This window comes from Medicago truncatula, chromosome 7 (assembly GCF_003473485.1).
Source record: "Medicago truncatula cultivar Jemalong A17 chromosome 7, MtrunA17r5.0-ANR, whole genome shotgun sequence".
NCBI lineage: Eukaryota > Viridiplantae > Streptophyta > Magnoliopsida > Fabales > Fabaceae > Medicago > Medicago truncatula.
In genome coordinates, this window is record NC_053048.1 from 55,851,100 (window position 1) to 55,873,446 (window position 22,347).

At 35.3% G+C, this 22,347-nt stretch overlaps 3 protein-coding genes and 1 pseudogene across 4 annotated transcripts; 2 read left to right on the forward strand and 2 right to left on the reverse strand.

Annotated features, from left to right (window-relative positions):
• The first annotated feature begins 1,766 nt into the window (after positions 1 to 1,766).
• On the forward strand, positions 1,767 to 8,014 carry LOC11423198 (heterogeneous nuclear ribonucleoprotein Q). 2 transcript variants are annotated; one of them, XM_003626549.4, is made up of 9 exons: positions 1,767 to 1,922; positions 2,731 to 3,162; positions 3,272 to 3,388; positions 3,497 to 3,637; positions 3,725 to 3,904; positions 6,548 to 6,752; positions 7,011 to 7,195; positions 7,305 to 7,390; positions 7,478 to 8,014. In XM_003626549.4, exons 2-9 carry the CDS (start codon positions 2,767 to 2,769, stop codon positions 7,605 to 7,607), a joined length of 1,440 nt encoding a protein of 479 aa, XP_003626597.1. In that variant the 5' UTR covers positions 1,767 to 1,922; positions 2,731 to 2,766; the 3' UTR covers positions 7,608 to 8,014. The 2 variants fall into 2 exon arrangements, with proteins under 2 accessions (XP_003626597.1, XP_024626248.1); XM_024770480.2 differs by lacking the exon at positions 1,767 to 1,922 and adding an exon at positions 2,034 to 2,193.
• A 1,449-nt stretch (positions 8,015 to 9,463) lies between these two features.
• Positions 9,464 to 10,187, reverse strand: LOC11425701 (uncharacterized). Its single transcript, XM_003626550.4, has one exon. The coding sequence runs from the start codon at positions 10,069 to 10,071 to the stop codon at positions 9,694 to 9,696; it is 378 nt and encodes a 125-aa protein (XP_003626598.1). The 5' UTR covers positions 10,072 to 10,187; the 3' UTR covers positions 9,464 to 9,693.
• Positions 10,188 to 15,420: 5,233 nt separating this feature from the next.
• On the forward strand, positions 15,421 to 16,710 carry LOC11431347 (3-ketoacyl-CoA synthase 1-like; annotated as a pseudogene).
• A 347-nt stretch (positions 16,711 to 17,057) lies between these two features.
• Positions 17,058 to 18,900, reverse strand: LOC11435384 (3-ketoacyl-CoA synthase 1). The gene has a single exon (XM_003626553.4). The coding sequence runs from the start codon at positions 18,777 to 18,779 to the stop codon at positions 17,175 to 17,177; it is 1,605 nt and encodes a 534-aa protein (XP_003626601.1). The 5' UTR covers positions 18,780 to 18,900; the 3' UTR covers positions 17,058 to 17,174.
• Positions 18,901 to 22,347: the final 3,447 nt, after the last annotated feature.

The following is a 22,347-nucleotide window of genomic DNA, read 5'->3' on the forward strand; positions in this document are numbered from 1 at the left end:
AATTGAAATGAAAAAAAGATAAAGGACTAAATGTGTAATTTTGCCAAAAAATAAATTACCAAACTTTTTAAGCTTAAAGTTATTTTTTGAACTTATAAAAAATAGCTAATACCAAATAACTTTAACTTAATTTACAAAGTTCTTATTTTCAACTTTAGTTTTAAAGTAGCTTCTAAACCTCAAAAAAACTAGGCCAAACACACCCTTATTCTTCTTTCTTTGTCTTTAAATATTCGTAATTCATATCCATTTCTTGGATTTTCAAATCTTTTTATTTAATCATCAAATCATTTTCCTCAATATTCTAACCGAGCAATTTCCTGCACTTTGAGGGTGTGTTTGGTTTAGGAGAAAAGTTGTGAAGAGAGAAATAGGTAAGAGAGAGTTTGAAAAGAGAGAAAAATGTGAGAAATAGGGTAGATTTGATGTATTATTTGATATAAAAGAGATATGAAAGAAATATAAGAGAGAAGTGTTGATTATTATTAAAAGTATCAAAATACCCCTACCATTGACTTATTTTACACATAAAAAATGAAAATGTTTTGAGTTGCACATTTTTCAATAAAGATTAAATTGTAAAAGGATTCCGTCAAAAAAAAAAAACTAAATTGTAAAAGGATGATAGATATACTTGCACCTCTTCCCCATTTATTCGTTTCAATGGGGAGAAAGAATCTTTTGATAGAACCCACATATTATTCCTCTCTCTCCCCTATTTTTTCTCATTCAAAACACAATAGGTTGCTCATTTCTCTTCAATTTTTCTCTTCTCAACCTCTCTCTTCACAATTTCTACTCAACCAAACAGACCATCAGTCCATTTTCATCATGACCATCAAGTGCATCTTCAGCAAACCAATCAAGAGAATACAAAGAAAATTAAAATGAAGATGAAGAGAAGGAAGAATGAGGGAGGAAAATGATATGAAGAAAAATCAATAAAAAAAATCAGTGAAAATTGGAAAAGGGACTAAGCATGTGTTTGTTTTAGCGGATGTATAGCCCAAAACACGTGTTTTCCCAGATGCTACTAATTGTAGCTTCATTAATTATGTTAACTCGTCATTGGGGGCGCAGAGAAGGCATAGTAAACGCAATTCCAAACATTCTATAAGATATTTTTATCAATTTAAGATATAACCCTAAATTGATTAGGTATAAATATAAAAAATTCTTATCTGAATGATCCTAGCATCTTTGGATTCTTAGATTCAAATATCCATAAAGTTTACTAAGTTGACCATGAGGGTATGTCAACAAGACATAAGAAGAATTATATGTTGAATTAATTGTCCTTGAGAGAGTCCCCGAAAGTAAAGAGTGACTCTTTAGAGGTAGTAATTTTGTGGCATCTACGATGAACTCTTTAGAGATTGTACCATTAGAGGAGAAAATAGTAGTGATATTTGTATATCAATTTGATGACAATTTTGTTTTTCTCTCTTCTTAATTGTCAAAAACAACGGAGAGATAAAAAATAAGAGAGAGAAAAATAACATCATGTAAGTATGTCAGAGAAAGTTGTCATAAAATAATTGTACAAATATCATTTCTTAGCAGAAAGCACGGAGGATGGATTGAAAGTAACTTTGGGGGTGTGGTAAGAATATTCAAAATTGAATTTAACCGATATTGAATAAGGTACTCGGGTTAGACCCAAAAAAAATAAGACATAAAGAGACGTGGAGAAGAATGATTGGTGAAGATGCAAGGGTGCAAGTGAGAAGGAGCGCATGATAGTAGACACACCCTCATTTTGTGTAGTTATGTGTTTTGGTCAGAGTCAGAATCAAATAGATAGATAAACTTCTCTTTCTCTTTCTCTCTCTTCAAAGGGAAGAAGAAGAAGAAGAAGAAGAAAATCATCATCGCCGAACACAAGCAAATCTGAAAACCCTTCTCAATTCACAAAAACACTGGTATGCTATACAAAATCACTCACTCACTCACACTTACTCACTCAATTTTTCTTTTACTTTTCATACATACATAGCTCCATCAAATCAAATCAAATCAAATCTTATATAAATAAATATATAAATATGTCCCTTTTTTATCTCATTTCTTCGGGGGTTTCATCTTTCACTATCAATATCAATATCAACTCCTTTGGATCCAATTCTTCTAAGTCTAACTATTATTATTCTCATAACAACAACAACTCCAATTTCTTCTATCTTTTTTGGTATGGTATGTCTCATTTCTCTTCTCCGTATTCATTCAATCCTAACATTCACACTTTTCAGATTTCATTTATTTTTTCCTCTCTTTCAAATTTTTTAGATTTCCATCACATGTCCTTGACCGTTGTTTTATTTTATTGTCTAGTTAGTTAGGGTATTTCATTTTAGGGTTTTACTTATGGATGTTGTTAAACCCTATCAATTGGCTTTAAAATTCGCTAACTACCCACCGTTATCTATTTCTCAACCTTTGCAATGCAGCTGCCTAGTATTCCTTACCGGGTAATTGTACTCCCTCTGCTCCTAAATCTTATTGAATAACTTATGTATCTGGTCTATGGTGTTGACTAGATACATCTATTATTCACCAAACCTATAAAAAGAATCTTTTCTTATATTTAGGACCCGAGGGAGCATTAAATAGCTTATTGCAGAACAATAGCAATTTGTTCAAATTCTGCTATGCAACAGCGCCGTTGTATCCGCTATTTAACAATACAGATTCCATATATATATGTTTTATGATTAATGTGTGATCCTGCAGGTGTTTACCTGTTTATGACAAATACCTGAGCCAATCATGTCAGAAGGTGCTGAGATCGATGATCGTGTTGACCTCGATGAGGAAAATTATATGGAAGAGATGGACGATGATGTTGAGGAACAGATAGATGACGATGGAGTGGATGGAGGCGAAGATGAAAATGCTGAAGGTAGTGTTGAAGAACACGAATATGAGGAGACAGCAGCAGAGGCTGGTCAGAAAGACCAATTTCCCGAAGGAGAAAAAAGTGACCACGGCGCTGAAGAAGATGAGCTTAAACCAGCTCTCATTGATGAAGAGGAGAGAGAGAAGCATGATGAACTTCTTTCCCGTCCTCCTCATGGGTCTGAAGTCTTTATTGGCGGACTTCCTCGGGATACATCTGACGATGATGTCAGGGAATTGTGTGAGCCCATGGGTGATATTGTTGAGGTCAAGTGATAAAACACTCTTAATGATATTACGAAGCTTTTCATTTCAGCGTACCGTAGGGAACAAGTTGGGGTTATTAACAAGAGTTTGATTTCTTCTTGCTTTTCAGATTAAATTAATCAAAGACAGGGAGACTGGAGAAAGCAAGGGTTATGCTTTCGTGGGTTATAAAACAAAGGAGGTGGCACAGAAGGCCATCGATGATATACATAACAAGGAATTTAAGGTGTTTGTGGTGCTTCCTGAAAATCTTATTCATGATAATTACAATTTTATATCAATAATCTTATTTTGGTGATTACTTTTAATCGTTTAACTTTTGTCATGATATCAGGGAAAAACTTTGAGGTGTTTGCTGTCTGAAACCAAACACAGGTTATTCATTGGTAACATTCCAAAAACATGGACAGAGGATGAGTTTAGGAAAGCCGTTGAGGGTGTTGGTCCCGGAGTTGAAAGCATTGATCTCATAAAGGTTTGGGCTTGAACTCATTGTGCCACTAGTTTATATTAAATTGTTTAAATCTTACTTCTTAGAGCTAAACATTTTTGTCTGTTATAGGACCCTCAAAATCAAAGCAGAAATCGTGGTTTTGCTTTTGTTTTGTATTACAACAATGCATGTGCTGATTTTTCGCGACAAAAGATGTCAAGTGTGGGTTTCAAGCTAGACGGTATCACACCCACTGTCACATGGGCTGACCCAAAGACCTCACCTGACCAGTCTGCTGCTGCTTCACAGGTGTGTGATTTTCTGGATGAATGTGGATTATAGATTTTAAAAGTGATTTCAAATTGTTTTTTTTTCCTACATTGCACCAAGTGTTTGATTGAGCATTTGTTTGATTGAAGTGGGATTTTTAATCTCTCAATAAACAATTTTTTTTTTGCCGAAAATCGAAGCATTTTTTTTTGTTTTTTTGTAGATTGTCATTTTACCTAATTTTATATTTATGTATGGGCTCTCTATCCTGGTTGTTGCACATGTGTGCTAGATCATGAGATTATGCTATCTCACACATTATTTTCCCTCAGACGTTCCAGAGCTCTTCTCTTGCGTTGGTTTTGAACCTTTTGACCTGGTCTGTGGCAAACATTTCCTTGCCCAAACTGACCCGCTTCGCAGCGCAGAAACCCTAAACGATGAATGGTAGAGAGGGGGAGATGAGTGGTTTAATTTGTGCCGATTGCCGAATGTGGTGCTTGTTTTTTTCCATAAAAATGATGAGAGGGAAGAATTGCTGGATCTGATTTACGATTTTTGGAAAGTTTGCATGCTTGCTATTCTTAATGTTTTTTTTTTGTTGCTTGTTTTTAGCCTTATTATATCTTAAATTTAATATATTATTACACACACACGTTATATTTTAATAGTTAATATCGTTATGTATATAGCATAATATTTAATCATATAATTTAATAATATATTTCTTAGTAATATTAATTATTTTCTTAATCTTAACTATGATATAATTTTGTTTCTTTGGTGGTATCTTACGATCCTTGTTACGTCCCACGATTCACAATTTTTCTATTTTCATTTCTCTCGCAATTTTTTTTGTTTCCTTATCAGATTTCTTGGTGGGTTAGGATTGCCTATATTAGGGCTATCAAGGATATGTATGAGGGAGCTTCGACTAGTGTGAGGACGTAGGATGGGACTACCGAAGATTTTCCCATAACAATAGGATTGCACCAAGGGTCAACCCTAAGTCCTTATCTTTTTACTTTAGTTTTGGATGTATTGACGGAACACATCCAAGAGTTAGCACCAAGATGTATGCTTTTTGCAGATGATGTAGTCTTGGTAGGTGAGTCGTGGGAGGCTAGAGACCTGGAGGCAAGCCTTAGAAGCGTATGGATTCCGCTTGAGTAGAAGCAAGACGGAGTATATGGAATGTAACTTCAGGGGAAGGAGAAGTAGGTCTACCTTGGAGGTGAAAGTTGGAGATCAGATCATACCCCAAGTTACACGGTTTAAATATCTTGGGTCCTTTGTACAAAATGATGGAGAAATAGAAGCAGATGTATGCCATCGTATTCAAGCTGGGTGGTTGGTTGTGGTTGGTTGAAATGGAGAAGAGCCTCAGGTGTTTTGTGCGATAAGAAAATACCACTTGAAAGGAAAGTTCTATCGGACAGCAGTCCAACCGGTGTTGTTGTATGGTACGGAGTGTTGGGCGGTTAAGAGTCAACATGAGAATCAAGTAAGTGTAGCAGAGATGAGGATGTTACGTTGGATGAGTGGTAAGACTAGACATGATAGGATTAGGAATGACACCATTAGAGAGAGAGTGGGGGTAGCACCTATAGTAGAAAAGTTGGTAGAAAATAGGCTTAGATGGTTTGGGCATGTAGAGAGAAGACCCGTAGATGCCGTGGTAAGACGAATAGATCAAATGGAGGAGAGTCAAGTTAAAAGAGGTAGAGGAAGACCTAGGAAAACTATTAGAGAAACCATTAGAAAGGATTTAGAGGTCAATGAGTTGGATCCAAATTTGGTGTATGATAGAACACTATGGCGTCATTTGATCCATGTAGCCAACCCCACTTAGTGGGATACGGCTGGTTGTTGTTGTTGATCAGATTTCTTTCTCCTTTATTCCGTTGACAAAATTTTAATATTCGACCAATAATATTTCTAATTTCCCACCAATAATATTACGATCCATGTTACGTCCCACGATTCACAATTTTTCTTTACCCAAGATCTTTAGGTGAAATCTCGAGTTTGACAATCATGTTCTCCATTTTTTTTTCCCTCATTCCTCCCTCTCTATTTGTTTCCTAATCAGATTCCTCTCCTTTATTCCCTTCTATTGACTTTTGACTTCATGATTTTAAGCGACATGCTTCCATGTGCTAATGTCAATTCATTGATTTTAGATTGTCAATATTAAATGTTTGAAGACTAAGAGATGTACCCTTTGGTTTTTTGCCTGTTCTCCTTCTCATTCGTTGTTATATTTCCTTGTTAACTGATGCGGTTTTGGATTTTCTTTTTTTTAGTTTTTGTTCATTTTTTGTCCTGCATGCTAGAATCTATCTCCACATGTGGTTAATGCTTAATCAGTTAAGTCTGTGTTAATGCAGCCTTTACCTGTTCAATGAATTTTAGTTTCTTCTGACATCCCTTGTCTCATACTTTTATCTGCCTCCTGCGATGTTTGTCAACTAGTAAATTGCAATAATTGAGACTTTTGCAGAATGCTGGTTTTGTTTCTTTAAAAAAAATTATTAGTGTTGACCCATGTTGAAATTTGAAAGCATCCTACAATGTGAATTTAATGAGGTGTTTGTATTACATGTTTTTGGGGCTTGTCTGTGATAAAATTTTAGTTAATTATACTTAGCTTTTGAACTTTTTTGTTTTTGTTATTTTCAGGTTAAAGCTCTATATGTGAAAAACATACCTGAGAATGTTACTACTGAACAACTAAAGGAGCTATTTCGTCGTCATGGGGAAGTAACGAAAGTGGTCATGCCACCTGGCAAAGCTTCAGGGAAACGTGATTTTGGTTTCATTCATTATGCAGAGAGGTCAAGTGCATTGAAAGCTGTAAAAGAGACGGAGAAATATGAAATTGATGGTACTTGTTAAATACAATGTAGTTATAAAGCAGTTTTGCCCCTGCAAGTTTGTTTGTTTTTCTTTCTTCGACAGAGGTTTTGATCTATCAATCGATTTTCCTGTTTGAGTGATGAAAAATAACAATATGGTGAAATCAACTAAACCTATGCATTAATAATGTTTTAAGAGTGTCACTGGTCTTATTGGTAAAGTATGCTCCTCGTCAAATAGATTCATTGTTTTTACTAAATATGTTTTTTATGTCTTTGAATTGCAGGCCAAGCTCTTGAAGTTGTTATTGCGAAGCCTCAGGCTGAAAAAAAACCTGATGGCGGCTACGCGTACAATCCTGGACTCCATCCTAACCATCTTCCACATCCTGGTTATGGTAACTTCTCTGGAAATCTTTATGGCTCTGTAGGGGCTGGATATGGTGTTGCTGCTGCTGCTGCTTATCAACAGGTATTTAGCAATTCACAGCAGATATTTACAATTGTGGTGTTTGATTCTCAGTTTATTCTTTGCTCTAATATGTTTGCATCCTTGTGGGTTCTTATGTATGATCGAACAGCCAATGATATATGGTAGGGGTCCAATGCCAGCAGGAATGCAGATGGTTCCAATGGTTTTACCAGATGGTCGAATTGGCTATGTCCTGTAAGTTGTTAAAACTCATGTACATGTTTTCATTTCCTTATTTTATTTGATATAATACTTAATCTTCGTATTGTGTATGTTCTGCAGTCAACAGCCTGGTGTACAGGTGCCAGGTCCCCGACCCCGTAGAAATGACCGGGGAAATGGTCCAGGCGGGCGTGGAGGAGGCGGTGGTAATGATGATGGAAATCGTAATAGAAGGTATCGACCCTATTAGTGGTAGGAGGTAAATGCAATGTGGCTCTTCACATCTGGTTGTCTTCTTGGTGGTGTAGGGGGCCTTGAGGGGTGATCTGATGCATTGACAGAAAATCCTTTCTCAATCCTGAACTGAGAAAAAGGGAAAAAGAAAAAAAAAATATGAAGAAAATGTTAAGGTAGGATTAGGACCAGGACCAGTGATATTTCTATTAAATTATAGCTGAGTAATTGCCCAACTTTTTCTTCTTGTAATGCTTGGCATTTTTTATTGACTACCAGTAGAAAATTGTGTTAATTTGGTTTCAGCAACTTTACCATGTTTTTGTTGCTCATTTTTCGTGCACTACTCAAAAGCCGTTGACTTTTTGTTGTCGCATGTAAACCGTTTGTGATCTTAATATATCAGCACTTTGGCAATGTTGATGCTACTTCATTGCACTCAGATTCAGAAACTCAACTCTTAATGATTATCGATTAAGCAAAGTGTTACGTAATTACTAGCATGTTTGCTAATGTTGTGAGGTTGCAACTGTGTGGTGACTTGGAAGCTACTAACTGTGAAAATTGATCTTTCTAGAGAACTATTAGAACCTATTTTTGATGACACGAAATGAATCATTTAACGTAAATCTTTTGTATTTAGTTGTTAAAATGTATTAATGTTTATAAAGAGATAAATCCAATAGTTGTTACCACAATCCCAAGTAATACATCATAACTGTGACTATGGAACGCATACACGAAGTTGTTGATGGTAGTTGTTCAGCAACTTGGTGGACGTTTCAACTTATAATTTTTTTGAAGATTTATAATAGGACTAATTAAAAGTAGGCTTAAATGTAGTTTTGGCAATTCACAAACAGATTATTAAAAAATAGAAATGAGAAAATGTAATGGTTTTAGACATAGTTTTAAAACTCAGACCGGACATCGACTCGGTCAAGGTACTGGGTCACTGGTCGAACCATTGAATCGTTGGTCGAACCGCATAACTGAACCGTATTAAACCGGTTGACTCGGTAAGATGACCCGGTCTCTATGAAAAGTTTGTTCTATGGTTTATCCTGAATTAGATGATTCCTTCTATAAAAATATTCTAGTGTCATGGCACCTATTAAATAAAATAAATTAATATTTTTTTCCTCATAAAATAAAGTAACATAACACAAATATTTGTACAGCACACTAAAAAAAATTGAATAGTAAAAAAACGTAATTGTTGGACAAGAATGATTTCTCTTAAAAAACAAATACTAGTAGACAAGAACGATTTAATTAGTTTTTTTTTAGATAAATGATTTAGTTAAGATTTTTTGACACAATAATTTAATTAAATTAAAAATTATTGGTTGTATCATTTAAACCCACTGCGTTTACTTTCAGAACTAAAAAAGAAAACACTTACTAATAATAATAATTAAAGGGATGCCAAATTGAAGCATAAACCATAACCCTACTTTTCTTTTCTTTTCTAAATGTTGCTGCAGACTTAGAGCGGTGCCTCCTTTCTCTTACCCTCATCTCCTATTCTTTCTAAACCAAAACCTTCATCTCACCCAAATTAAAAAACACACTAGATCTAAATAATCTCAATTATCTCAGTACTGTTATTTGTGTTTTAACTATTGAAAAACACGCTACCGCCGTCAGATCTCACCATCTTCTTTCTCTGTTATCTGTGTTTTGAAGAATGTTGTGTATTGAACCGGTCTGGTTCACCAAACCGGCCGAGTCACCGGTTTCCAGCAATTTTTACCGAGTTACGCCGGTTCTGACTGGTTCAACTGCACAACCGATCTAATAGGCAGACCGAACCGGTCATCCCTCCGGTTCGCGGTCCGACCGGCCGATCCGGGTCGGGTTTTAAAACTATGGTTTTAGAGATAAAATAATGAGGAAATTGGTTATAATAGGTAAAGGATTGGAACAATTCATGGTAGATTGGAAATGGAAGGCGACTCGTACACGGCAAGTACTTGCCTACTATAACAACAGTTTAGTAGAATCAAATTTAAAATGGTGCGAATAGTGACAAAAAAAAAAAAAAAAAAAAACATATTTCCGTAGAATGGTAGTAATGAACATGATGAAATGAAATGAAATCAAAGAGTATCTTGTGAAAGGTGACGAAGACGTTTCTCCAATTGATCCAATTTGGGACCCCAATAATCGTTTATACAGAGTGGGCGAACATCGGTATAGTAGTCCACATGAATCTCTTCCATGCGACTGGGCGCAGAGGATGATGATGACTCCTTCTTCTTCTTCTTCTTACGAGACGTGCTTACTCTCTTCTGCAATGCCCACAGTACATCTGACCCACTAATCTCCTGCTTTTCCTGTTTTGATGAAATTGAATTCGATGATTCCATATTCGCATGAATACCCAATCGATGATGCTCCGTCGTTACTTCTTTCCAGTGCCCCCGCCGTCGTCCTGTTCCTACTGAGATGACAACGTTGGAACACCAACACCACATCTTTTCCTTTTCTTCTCTTTCCAAATCCTATTTATTTATCTTCAGGACCAGATTTCTTTATTTATTCATTTTTCTACTTTTTTCGCCTAATTTTTATTGTGGCCACTGTTTTTTTCTTTTTAAGTGTTGAAAACATTAACAATACGATGGCTATATTGTCAATTACATTTTTTTCTTCTACTTTTTCACATAGTATCATGTTTTAATATTACACAATTTGATTATTATTATTCAAATACAAAAGTTTATAAATTTATGTCACTCTACCATTATCTTTTCAAATTTCCATCAAATATTTTAAACCTAAAGCATTAGAAAAACTTGAATACAAACAACTAGGGCTGGCAACGAACCGATCCAACTCGAAAATAGTTCGAAATTCGATTCGGTAATTGTTTCGTTGAACTTGGTTCATGAACCAAATGAGTCGAACTTGAGTTGAAAATTAAGCTCGTCAAATAAATGAGTCGAACTTGAACTACATATAATTCGACTCATTTGATTTATGAACCAACTCGATATATATATATATATATATATATATATATATATATATATATATATATATATATATATATATAATCCTAAATCAATTACACTAATTTTTAAATGAAATATTATTTTTAACATTTTTCTTTCTCAAAGTTTTTTATTACCACTTTATTAACAATATAAAATAAAAATGTCCAACGGAGTAAAAATAATGGTAATCCTCACCTAAAGTTTTTTATATATCGATATAGCAACTGGAGTATATAACATAATTCATACACTTGAAAGTTTTAAGCTTGCTTATTCAAAAAAAAAAATTAAGCTTGCAATTTTATGTCCCACATCGAAAATTTCGGGAAAAACGGAAAGCAACTTGTCTATAAAAAGAGACGTGTACAGTACATTCACCTAAAATGGGAATGGAATTACAATAATATTAATTAATTAATTAATTTAATTAATAGTATTTACCATTTTACGTAAGTGGTTTTTAGACCAATTACAAGGTTTGTGAGCTGTTTTTTGTGCCCTCATGAAAACCATAGTTGTTTTTGTCCCTTGGTTCATTTAATTCGAGTCTAGTTAATTTTTATCAAGTCGAATCGACTTAGCTCGATTCATTTTCAACTCTAGTTATGTGATTTGAGCAAACAAACTGAACCTAACGAGCCGAATCGAACTGTTCGTGAACCTTAAAAGAGTCGAACTCGAGCTAAAAAAAGAGTTCGTGTCAAACTCGAGTCGAGTTTCGAGCCGAGCAAAATCTTATCAAGTCGAGCCGAGCTCAGACATGTTTGATTCGATTCGACTCATTTCCAGCCCTACAAACAACATTGCTATATTTCATGTACACCATTTTTTTAAAGAGGCTAAAATTAAATATATTACTACAACAAAATGTTCTTCCTAGCGCAATGTGTACCAAGGAAAAACAATAGTGTCAAACCAATATTTACAAAGTAAAACAACAAAACAATGAAGACAAAAAAAAAAAAAACTATTAGCCTATGCCCAGAATGGTGAACGGATTCTAACACCTACCATGATAATTGAAGGGAAGAGAAGCAACTTTCGCCTTCAACCACGAATGCGAGTGATTTAATATTATCAACCACCTGCAAGATTGAGCATTCTTTGCCATTGAATAATCTGTTATTCTTTTCTTTCCAAATTTCTCACACAGTTGGAAACCAAAAAACCTGCAAAATCGATTGTCTCGCCTTAGCGCCAACACCACCAGAAGTGAATTGATTAAAATGTTCCGAGACAACAAAAGGAGTGACCGGCGAAAAGAAATATTTTCACACACCGCTCTAGATTGTCGATGTGAAAGCTTTCTTTTGTAGATTCTATCTTTCAACACTTCAAATTTTCCATCTACAACAAGATAATAATAATCATGTTTGTATAATTTGCTAATTTAAAAACTTTCTAATTTTTTTATGTTGTGATATTTCACTACTGTTTTTTTTAATCGGCTAATATTATTAACCAACAAGTCCGTACAAGAAGCACTAATAAGCTCGGGTGGAGAAAAAAATTACAAACAAGGGGAAATCGGTTGCCACATAAACACCGGTTCGAACAAAAACCCCTTAAAAAACCACCCATAAACAAAGGAACACCCAAAAAAGTAACGACGCAGCATATACATATGACAAACCACATGCATACCCCTGCGTCAACACCAAAACCGCAGGAGACTTGCACAGCACGGCAGAAAATGAAAAAGCCATCAAAACTGCCGAGCCAAATACACACACCAGCAACAACACAAACAAACTTCAGCCAAGTGCATTCTCTCTCAAACCTAGTATACCCCTGCCTCACTAAAACTGCCTAGCAATCCCTCCTGCCAAAGTCCAAACTGATCGGCAAAAACTCCAACACCAAAACTAAACTGGTAGCACATGACATACCCTCTGTACACAGTACAACAAACACATACAAAGAAGAAAAAGTGCAGGAAAGGCTATTACAAGAAACAACAGCCATTTATAACAAATGGAACTCCCAAAGTACCTCCCTGCACTATAAAAACACGACCCCTCCACCTACAGGTCCTCAACAGCAGAACTAGCTAGGCCACCACCACTACCTAGCAAGACAAAGCTTAGGATTCCAACACCATTCATAAAAAAGACAAGTCGGCGTGTGAGTCCTCTCCAACAACCACCTCCACGACATCACCTTAACCTCCTCGACCAACTCGTCCACATCAATAATTGACCCGTTGAAAATGCTATAATTCCTTGATTTCCACAAAACCCAAATGGTTGTGTGCCAAATTAACCAAAGGCCTTTTAGAACCTTTTTATTAGTTCCCCCAAGGCTCCAACACTCCCAATGAACAAATAAATTTGGAGGGATTAAATACCGACAATCTAGCCACAACATCAATTTCAACCACACTGAAGTCGCTACTTCACAATGCAAAAAAAGGTGAATCGCCGATTCCTCCTCCCTATCACACATAACGCACAACAACGAAGCTTCCGGTGGTAAAACATTCCTCAAAGCAAGATTATCCTTAGATGGTATACGGTTAAGAAACACCCTCCAAGCAAACGCTACCACTTTCAACGGTGCCGGACTAGCCCACATATCTCACTAGTGCTTATTACTGTTCTACAATTTGCCATAAAATTTGGAGAATGCATACCACAATTTGAATACATGTTTGTATATTTATTTCTGTTTTATAGTACCTACTTTTGTTATTTGTTAATGGAATTTTGATTTGGTTTATTAATTGAATAATGAGCTATGATAAGTAAACACATATTTTTAGACAAATACTAGACACCAATGGCAAAACGGTAATATGATTTTAAACATAGGGGCAACTTGGTATTTTCACCCACTTCTTCCCTTTCTATTCCTTCCTTCCTCTTCTTCTCTTCCCCGATCTATTTTCATCTCTCACTGCAACTACAATCTTCACCACCACCGACCTCACCACCTCACCCTACTCATCGGTCACCACCACCATCGTTCTTGTCAATCACCACCACCACCGTCCTCACCATCACACCCTTTGTTTTCAACACCACCACTCCATCACGCCGCCCTCACCACCGTCGTCTTCGACCTTCAATCGTCAGATCTGAACACGCCATCCTCAACACCGTCGCCGTCATCCATCACATTTGTCATTCCTCGCATCTTCAATCTTAGACCTGACCTTCAATCTCGTCTTCTCCATCACACCTCCGGAGACCGTCGCTTCCCCATCACACCGTCGAATTCCTCCGTCGCTCTCTCTATCTTTTGACCTCCAAATTTGTCTCATGACCAACATCTCTCTTGGTGGCGGCATTCGAAGTCGCCGGTGAGTGATCTTGCAGAGAAACGTTACAAGGAATAGCATTATTTTTTTTTTAAAAAAATGATGTATATATGAACAGTGAAATACGAATACGGTGTCTGTATTTTGTCTAAAAATTTATGTTGAAGTTATCATTTCCTTTGAATAATAAGATAAGATGTAGCTCCGTAATTTTAGTATTACGCTATTTTGAGGATCGAACTCTAGATCCCCTTATCACTATGCTTCTTAACACCTTCATCCTAACCACTAAACCTACTTTCTATTATATTCTCTGCCGTTATTGAATCACAAAATTGATTTTTGTTTGAAACCTTAGTTAGACATATACAAAATAGGAATTATAATTCAATTTAGGTGGATTAGTTTATCTTCATCACAATTTTTTTTTTTTATATACAAGGCCATCAACAACTCAGGGTATGTCTTATTGCATCTACAAGTTAATAGTGTATGATGGTCGTAAGAATTGTTACGTGGACTGTTTTTTTATACAAGTTTGAAGTTCATTTATGAAAAAGGAAAAACAAAAAATTGGGAAAATCATATACCTAATCCAATAGAAGAGGAAAAAACAAGACAAATTAAAAATTAAAATAAAAAACTCCTCATATTACATAAATATAAATATTTTATTTCTATAGTATCGAATATAGTCATTTTCCGTCACTATATTCTTTACATTTGCTTATCTCATTCACTCCTCTTATTACTCTGGAGAATTAAGAAAGAAAAATTTCGCAATCAAATTTCTGACATCCCATTTTTCGTAGCAAAAAGTCACTTTTCATTCTTGTACTCAATTTTTCGATCCTCTTACATGAGATTATGATCAAGTTTATACAAAGTACAAAACTCCAAATCATGATAAATTTTCCAGACTTCCACATTTCTTTTGTTCAACAAGAAATAAATGAACGTAAAAGAAAACAAGAAATAAATGATTTTTCTAAATTAGGTGAGTTAACAATCCGTCCATAAACTATTCAATTCCCTCAAAATTAATTTAACATGAATAAATAAAAATAATACTAGATGGTATTTAGGGTTAATATACACGGAGATGGTCCACTAATGGACCATTCATAATACTAGCTAGCTTTATTGCCGTTAATAAAGGAAGACATAGCTTATTATATAGAAGATCATTTAATTAATTATATTTTTTTCCACTTGGTAGTTATGGTTTAGCTTGCTCCAAAGGCAACTTTTCTATGATATAAAAACAAACATAAAACATACCTATTTGATAGACGACGCTACAATCCCAATTACCATTCCATAGGTGCAAGAAGAACCCCTCAAATATACTAATGGATTTCTTACATTTGGTGAAGAAGCTGAATAATGTTAAGTTATTAAGTTTTGTCCTCATTTTGTTCCTTAAAGCCAAACAAAATACAAACATAATTATTGGTTTGGTAGTTCCAGTGTTGTTGTTGGGTGTGTACTTGGCAAAAAGGTCTTCATCATCAGTTGTTTATCTTGTAGAGTTTGCTTGCTACAAGCCAGGGAAAGAGAGAAAAACAATAAACGAAACAATTATGAAGAAAATGGAGGAATGTGGTCTATACAACGAAAATACAATTGAATTTCAGCACCGAATATTGAGAAAGTCTGGTTTTGGAGACGAGTACATACTTACCAGCTCAAGCATTGTCGTTTGAACCATTAAACCATTCCGTGGAGGAGGCACGTTTGGAGGCAGAGACAGTTATCTTCGGAGTACTTGATGCTCTTTTAATTTTGCGAAAACAAATGTTGAACCAAAAGCCATCGACATCCTCGTTGTGAATTGTAGCCTATTCAATACAGTACCTTCTCTATCCACTATGATTGTGAATCACTACAATCTTAGGAACAATATTAAAAGTTTTAACCTTGGTGGCATGGGTTGCAGTGCAGGTATGATCTCTATCAATTTAGCCAAAGACATTCTAAATGCAAATCCAGATTCATGTGCAGTCGTAGTGAGTACTGAAACCCTAACCCACAATTGGTACAAAGGGAATGACCGCTCCATGTTACTCTCCAATTGTATTTTCCGAATGGGAGGAGCTGCCGTACTTCTCTCCAATAAATCCTTTGATAGGACCCAATCCAAGTACAAGTTACTTCATAGCGTTCGAACTCATTCAGGAGCCAATGACAAGAGCTACAATTGTGTGTTCCAAAAAGAGGACGAAACAGGGTACACAGGTGTGTCTCTATCGAAGGAGCTAATGAAAGTGGCAGGAGAAGCCTTGAAAAATAACATAACTGAGTTAGGTCCATTGGTTTTGCCATTTTCGGAGCAATTAATGTTTATGATATCGTTGTTTAGAAAGAAGTCATCAAACTATGTACCGAATTTCAAATTGGCTTTTGAGCATTTCTGCATCCATGCAGGTGGGAGATCAGTGTTGGATGCTATGCAGAATAATATAGAACTAAGTGAGTGGCATATGGAGCCATCTTGTTCCACATTACATCGCTTTGGTAACACTTCAAGTAGTTCACTTTGGTATGAGTTAGCATACGTAGAGGCCAAGGGTAGAGTTTCAAAGGGGGATAGGGTGTGGCAGATTGCATTTGGGGCAGGTTTTAAATGTAACAGTGCCGTATGGAGGGCATGTCGTGACATACCACTTCTACATGACTGGACGGGAAATCCATGGGATGACTCTGTTAACAACTACCCTATTCATTTCTCAAATTCTAAAATCACTCCTTCATCATAGCCATCAACAAATAAATTTTAATAATAAGAATAAATTTTACGCTTGGCTTACTTTTTGAGTATTTTTATGTAATGGAAAGTATGGTTTACATACAATATATATATATATAGCAACCATGGATATTGTATATTGGAAAAAAACTCATGTCTCACATCGGATAGATAAGACTCTTGATAAGAGTTTATATAGAGGAGAATATCCTCATCTTAAAAACCAATTTTTAAATCCTCACCTTAAGAATGGTTTTTAAGGATAACCTTCAATTTCATTACTATATGCTGAATAGTATCCGAGTGTCAAATTTATCATGAAATCACAAACTAATACAAGTTATATATGTATTAGCTATAATTTTTATGATATAGCAAATCCTTTGTTATATCTCAACAAGATAGTTGAAGAACATAAAGTATATTTCTTAAAAAAAAAAAAAAGTATATCAACACTCACATTTAATTAATGATGTACTAACTCACAAGTCACAAGTGCTAATAAAATAATACACCTTTTTTTTCTCGTTACATTGAATTAATAACAACAAGAAAATAGCGTTTTAGAAATTTTTAAGAAGCAACAGAAACAGGGACACTAACGGGATACTTATGAACAGAGTCATCCCAGGGGTTGCCCCGCCAATCCCCAACGACGGGCAAGTCACGCACGGCCTTCCACACGGCGCTGTTACACTTAAAACCCGACCCAAATGCAATCTGCCAGACCCGATCCCCTTTTGCAACCCGGCCCTTTGCCTCAGTATAAGCCAGTTCATACCATAGAGAACTGCTTGAAGTGTTTCCAAATCTATGCAGAGTCATCCGAGACGGTTCCATATGCCACTCACTGAGTTGAAGATTCTTCTGCAACTCATCAAGAACAGCTCTTCCACCAGCATGAATACAGAAATGTTCAAAAGCTAATTTGAAATCTGGTATATAAGGTTTCACACCTGAACCTTTCAGCAACTTCCTTCTAACCAAAGAAACAAAAAACATCAACTGTTCAGAAAATGGCAAAACCAATGGACCCAACGTTGTTATGTTTGTTTTCAAAGCATCTCCTGCAACAGCCATTAATTCTCTAGCCAATGAAACACCAACTTTCCCTGTCTCATCTTCTTTCTGGTAAACACAGTTATAGTTCTTGTCATCAGCTCCTTTATGGGTTCGAACTGTATGAACAAGCTTGTATTTGGAACGGGTTCGATCAGAGGACTTATTGGAAAGAAGTATGGCGGCGCCACCCATTCGGAAAATGCAATTAGAAAGAAGCATTGAACGATCATTTCCAAAGTACCAATTGAGGGTTAAATTCTCGGTGCTCAAGACGACAGCGTAGGAATTTGGATTTGCTTTCAAAAGATCTTTAGCAAGATCAATTGAAATAAGACCAGCACTACAACCCATACCTCCGAGATTATAGCTTTTAATGTTTGTTCTAAGCTTGTAATGGTTCACAATCATTGCAGAAAGTGAAGGAGTTGGGTTAAACAAACTACAATTTACAACAAGAATGTCAATGTCTCTTGGATTAACACCTGTTTTAGCAAAAAGTGCGTCTAATGATCCAAACATTACAGATTCGGCTTCTAAACGCGCTTCTTTCATGCATAGATTTGGTGGACTTGACATTATTCCGTTTGGCAAGGAAGTTTCATCACCAAGACCTGCTCTTGACAAAATGCGGCGTTGAAATTGAAGTGTTTCTTCTCCGAATTCGCCACTATCTTCTAACATTTTAACGAAAGATTCAACTGCAATTTTCCGCTCATTCTCAGGTTTGTAGCAAGCAAAGTCCACCAGGTAAATTGGTGGGGATCGTTTAGCGTAGTACAGACCAAAAAGGAAGAGTAGAAAGATTGAACCGATGGCTGTATCGGTGTCAAGTTGGACGGTGTGTTCGAGTAAGAGTTGTGAGAGACGGTGGAGTTTTAGATCGGTGAGTTGGAACTGAACGGTGAGGAAGAGTAAGAGAGGGACGACGAATGTGAAAATGAGAATGGTTGTGGCATTGCATGAATAGCCATAACCTAACTTTACGTACTTGAGTTTCACCGTTTGTAGAAAATCCGGTAAACGTCGCCGGATTTTGATAACGGCGGAGGTTGAATCTTTGAAATCCATCTCCGCCGTTAGTCTTTCTTTATCCATGTCTATGCTGTTGCGACCCATCAATTACTCTTTTCCTTTTAAGCTATTCTGCAATGTGTGTTTGTGTTTGTGTTTGGGATTGTGATGTTTCTCTAAAAGACTTGGGTATCGTTGGTTTATAAAGCAGAGGGACTTGCGTTTGGAGCAAGCTCAACTGTCATTTCTTTATAGGGAAAATTACAAAATTTGCTTCAACGGAAGCTGTCCCTCTCCTTTCTTTCATTATTAAATCAAAAGTTTAAATCCATTCATCTTTATAAATTACCATTTAAATAGATTGTAAAGATGATAATAAGTAAATTTCGTCTTTATAGGAGTATAAGTCAACTCGTTATCAACTTTAAGGAAGTATTTGAAAATATAAACTTTCCTTTAAGATTCAATGAATACTTAGATCACATGATACTTTTAGTTTTAACCGTAACAACCATCATTTTTATTCATGTGAAATTAATTGTGGGAAAGTAGTTTAAAGAAAGATGGAGTTATGGATATATTGGTCAACTACTTAAAGAAAATTAAACCACCTCTTTTTTAAAAGGAAAACTATTATTATGGGTTATAGATTAGATTGCTTAATTTTGGGTTTAATGATTTGCATTAGTTGATATATAGCGTGATCCAATTGAATGGACAAAGACTAGAGTGTAAGGAGGTGAGGTTTTCTCGTTGTTTGCATTTTGGTCTTTTTACCATTTGCGTTATTTATTTGTCGTGTATGTCTTTTTTTGGGTGCAAAATGATATTTTGTCGTGTATGTTTTTGATAGTAAAATGATACTTGTACAACCATTTTATAATAACTTCTCTCTCATATTCATATTATATTTTTACTTTATTTCTTTATTGCTTTGATTTCCGTATCTTTTCTTTATAAATTTATGATTGTGTCAAAAATTATCACACAAATGGTTGTTCAAATAACACCTCAAAATAAAATGGACTAATGAAAAAAAAAAAAGTTATTCCCATTTTTGTGGGTGTCGTGCAGCAGTTGGCAAGACAATAGGGAAATGGGCAGATTGATGGGAAGGCTGGTGGTTGTTGTTGGCTGGTCATCAAGGAACAATAAATGGTATTGTGTGGTAGGTTTGTTCACATATTTGAATTTGACAAAGTCTTAAACCCAATTTTTAAAGTATGATCAGTTTTGTGTTATATCAATCATGTGATTACCGAATTATTATGATATGATTTCCGACTAACAAAATGCAATGTCTTTATCCTAAAATAAATGATATTTATTTTTATGATTACTTTTGAATGAAGAAAAAGAAAATAAGAATAAAATGTGACTATACAAAAAAGGATTGTTCTAAAAATTATCAATTTCAATTAAAAGGTAATACATTTCAATTTTTAATGAAGGAAGTTGGATACAGGAAACCGAATATAACATTGATATGATTTCTAAGTAGCTAATCTAAATTATCAATTGTTGGGCTGAAGCTAGAAATGCGAGTCAGTTTGGTGATGGATGGTAGAATTAGATATTATTTGACTTCTCTGACTAAACTTAAAATGCAATCGGATCATATATATATTGGTTGGTGGAAAATTCATTAGGCCAACAAATTCAAATTTCATAACCTAGTTTTACAAACCCATTCGTCATTCAACCCAATTAACACTGTAAACTATTTTTAAGATGCAAGTTAAGTTAAGTTAAGGTTTGTAATTGAAATTTGCTCAAACATCCTGACTAGAAATTTGGAAATTACCAAATCCTTAAGACATTATAATATCTTGCTTTAAATCCATTTCGTGGCTACCCTAACAACACGTGAATGAGTTACATGCTACAGCCTCTGGTTACATATGTATTAATTTATTTATTGAGTGTGAAAGGAGGAAGGCATGGCTTTATTAGCTAGCAGATTATTTAAGTATTTTGATTTTCTTTTCCACATTCTAATTATGGTTTAGCTTGATCCAAAGGGAAATATCCTATTCCCTACTACATAACCTACCGCAAACATAACTTTCAAATTTCAATCCATAGATGCAGGAAGAGCCCCTCAAATTATAGAATAGAATGGGGATTTCTTACCGTTGGTGAATTAAGCTGAATGAATACTATAACAACATGTGAATTACATGTTGTAGGAATTAGGATGTAGCTCACCGACCTCGTTCAACAGTTCTCAATTTTTTACTAATTTAGTTGACCACAAGGATTCATTTATTCAGAGTCATTGGTCAACAGAATGTGAAATTAATGGCACAATTCATTAATTGGGTATGCTACCCTAAGTTTGTGATCTAGTAAAAAAAAAAAAAAACTACTACCTCCGTCCCTAAATATAGGAGCCTTTTGCCAAAATTGCGGAGATTAAGAAAGTGGGTTGTAGTATTAAATTTGTATACAATTACTATTGTTTTTACAATTTTATCCTTAAGAGAGAGAGTTAATTTATGTTTTCAATATAATATTTATTGTTGATTGAAGAAAAAGATGCAAAATAATTAAGGGTATATTGGTAAAGAAATAATTAATGTACTTGGAAATATCAAAGAGGTCTTATAAAAAGGGACAAATTATTTTTTCAAAAGGGTCTTATAATTAGAGACGGAGGTAGTACTATACTTCTTCACTTCGAAATGAATGATCCATCCGTATCAAATTATGGGTTCATTTAAAGTTTTATGATTATTAAAAAAAAAAAAAAAAGTGCCTTTAGGGTGCTAGTGAAGAAAACAAAAAATGGTAAGTTTGCATTGAATTAAATAATTTTTTAACTTTTCAAAAGTCAAAACTAATACTTTTCACCATTTCCTAATACAACATTTATTAACAATGAGAGAGAAGAGGCGTAACCCATTCCGATGAACAATAACCCGACAAGGGTTTGAACGGCGCCACCTCACACGGTGGTCCTTCTAGTCACCTATTCTTCGGATCTCTTCTGTTTTCGTTTCTCGGTGTTTGCCAGCTTTGTATTCTTCAGTTCCGATTGTATCACAGTTTTTGGGTGTGATTGATTGTTCCGATTTTAGTACTGTTGGCTTGGTTTTGGGTTCGATTTGGAGCTTGATTTGATACTGCAATCTGTTGTTGTTTGCGCAACTATTTTGGGGGTTTGACTGCTATTTGCGCAATTGTTATGTTCTTTGCTATTTGCGCAACTGTTCTGTTGTCTGCTATTTTTAAATTGTTGTTTTCTGATTTCTAGGTTTTGAAGATCTTGTTATGTCTGCTCTTACGGTGCAATTCGTATGTCATTGGCCTTGCTTGGTCTCACATATGCCGAAGCCTACGCCGAAATCTGTCTCAACTCGAAGTTTTGCACAGGCTCTTCTCAACAAAGTGAATGTTCCTTTGTATGATCTCCCAAAATTTTGTTTGAAAGGTAATTCACTTTCAATCAAAATTTTGGAGGATGTTTACCAATCTTGTCTAGCTAATTGCAACAATGACCTCCATGGTAGATTAGTGATGTCTAAAGGGGGTAAGCCTTTATCGTCTAAAGACTTATACGTTAAACTCTTACGATTGTGAAAACCTCTTTATCGATGAAGATGATTCATTTAGGTACATTTTTTTTTAATTTCGTTTCTCCACTACGAATGATCTTAGAAATGTCTGGTCG

What these genes read in the sequence shown, in the direction of transcription:
- LOC11423198 (XM_003626549.4), top strand. Translation starts at nt 2,767, where the DNA reads ATGTCAGAAGGTGCTGAGATCGATGATCGTGTTGACCTCGATGAGGAA. An exon ending in TACATAACAAGGAATTTAAG is followed by an intron (nt 3,389 to 3,496) that starts GTGTTTGTGGTG and finishes TCATGATATCAG; the next exon opens with GGAAAAACTTTGAGGTGTTT. An exon ending in AGTCTGCTGCTGCTTCACAG is followed by an intron (nt 3,905 to 6,547) that starts GTGTGTGATTTT and finishes TGTTATTTTCAG; the next exon opens with GTTAAAGCTCTATATGTGAA.
- LOC11425701 (XM_003626550.4), bottom strand. Translation starts at nt 10,071, where the DNA reads ATGTGGTGTTGGTGTTCCAACGTTGTCATCTCAGTAGGAACAGGACGA.
- LOC11435384 (XM_003626553.4), bottom strand. Translation starts at nt 18,779, where the DNA reads ATGGGTCGCAACAGCATAGACATGGATAAAGAAAGACTAACGGCGGAG.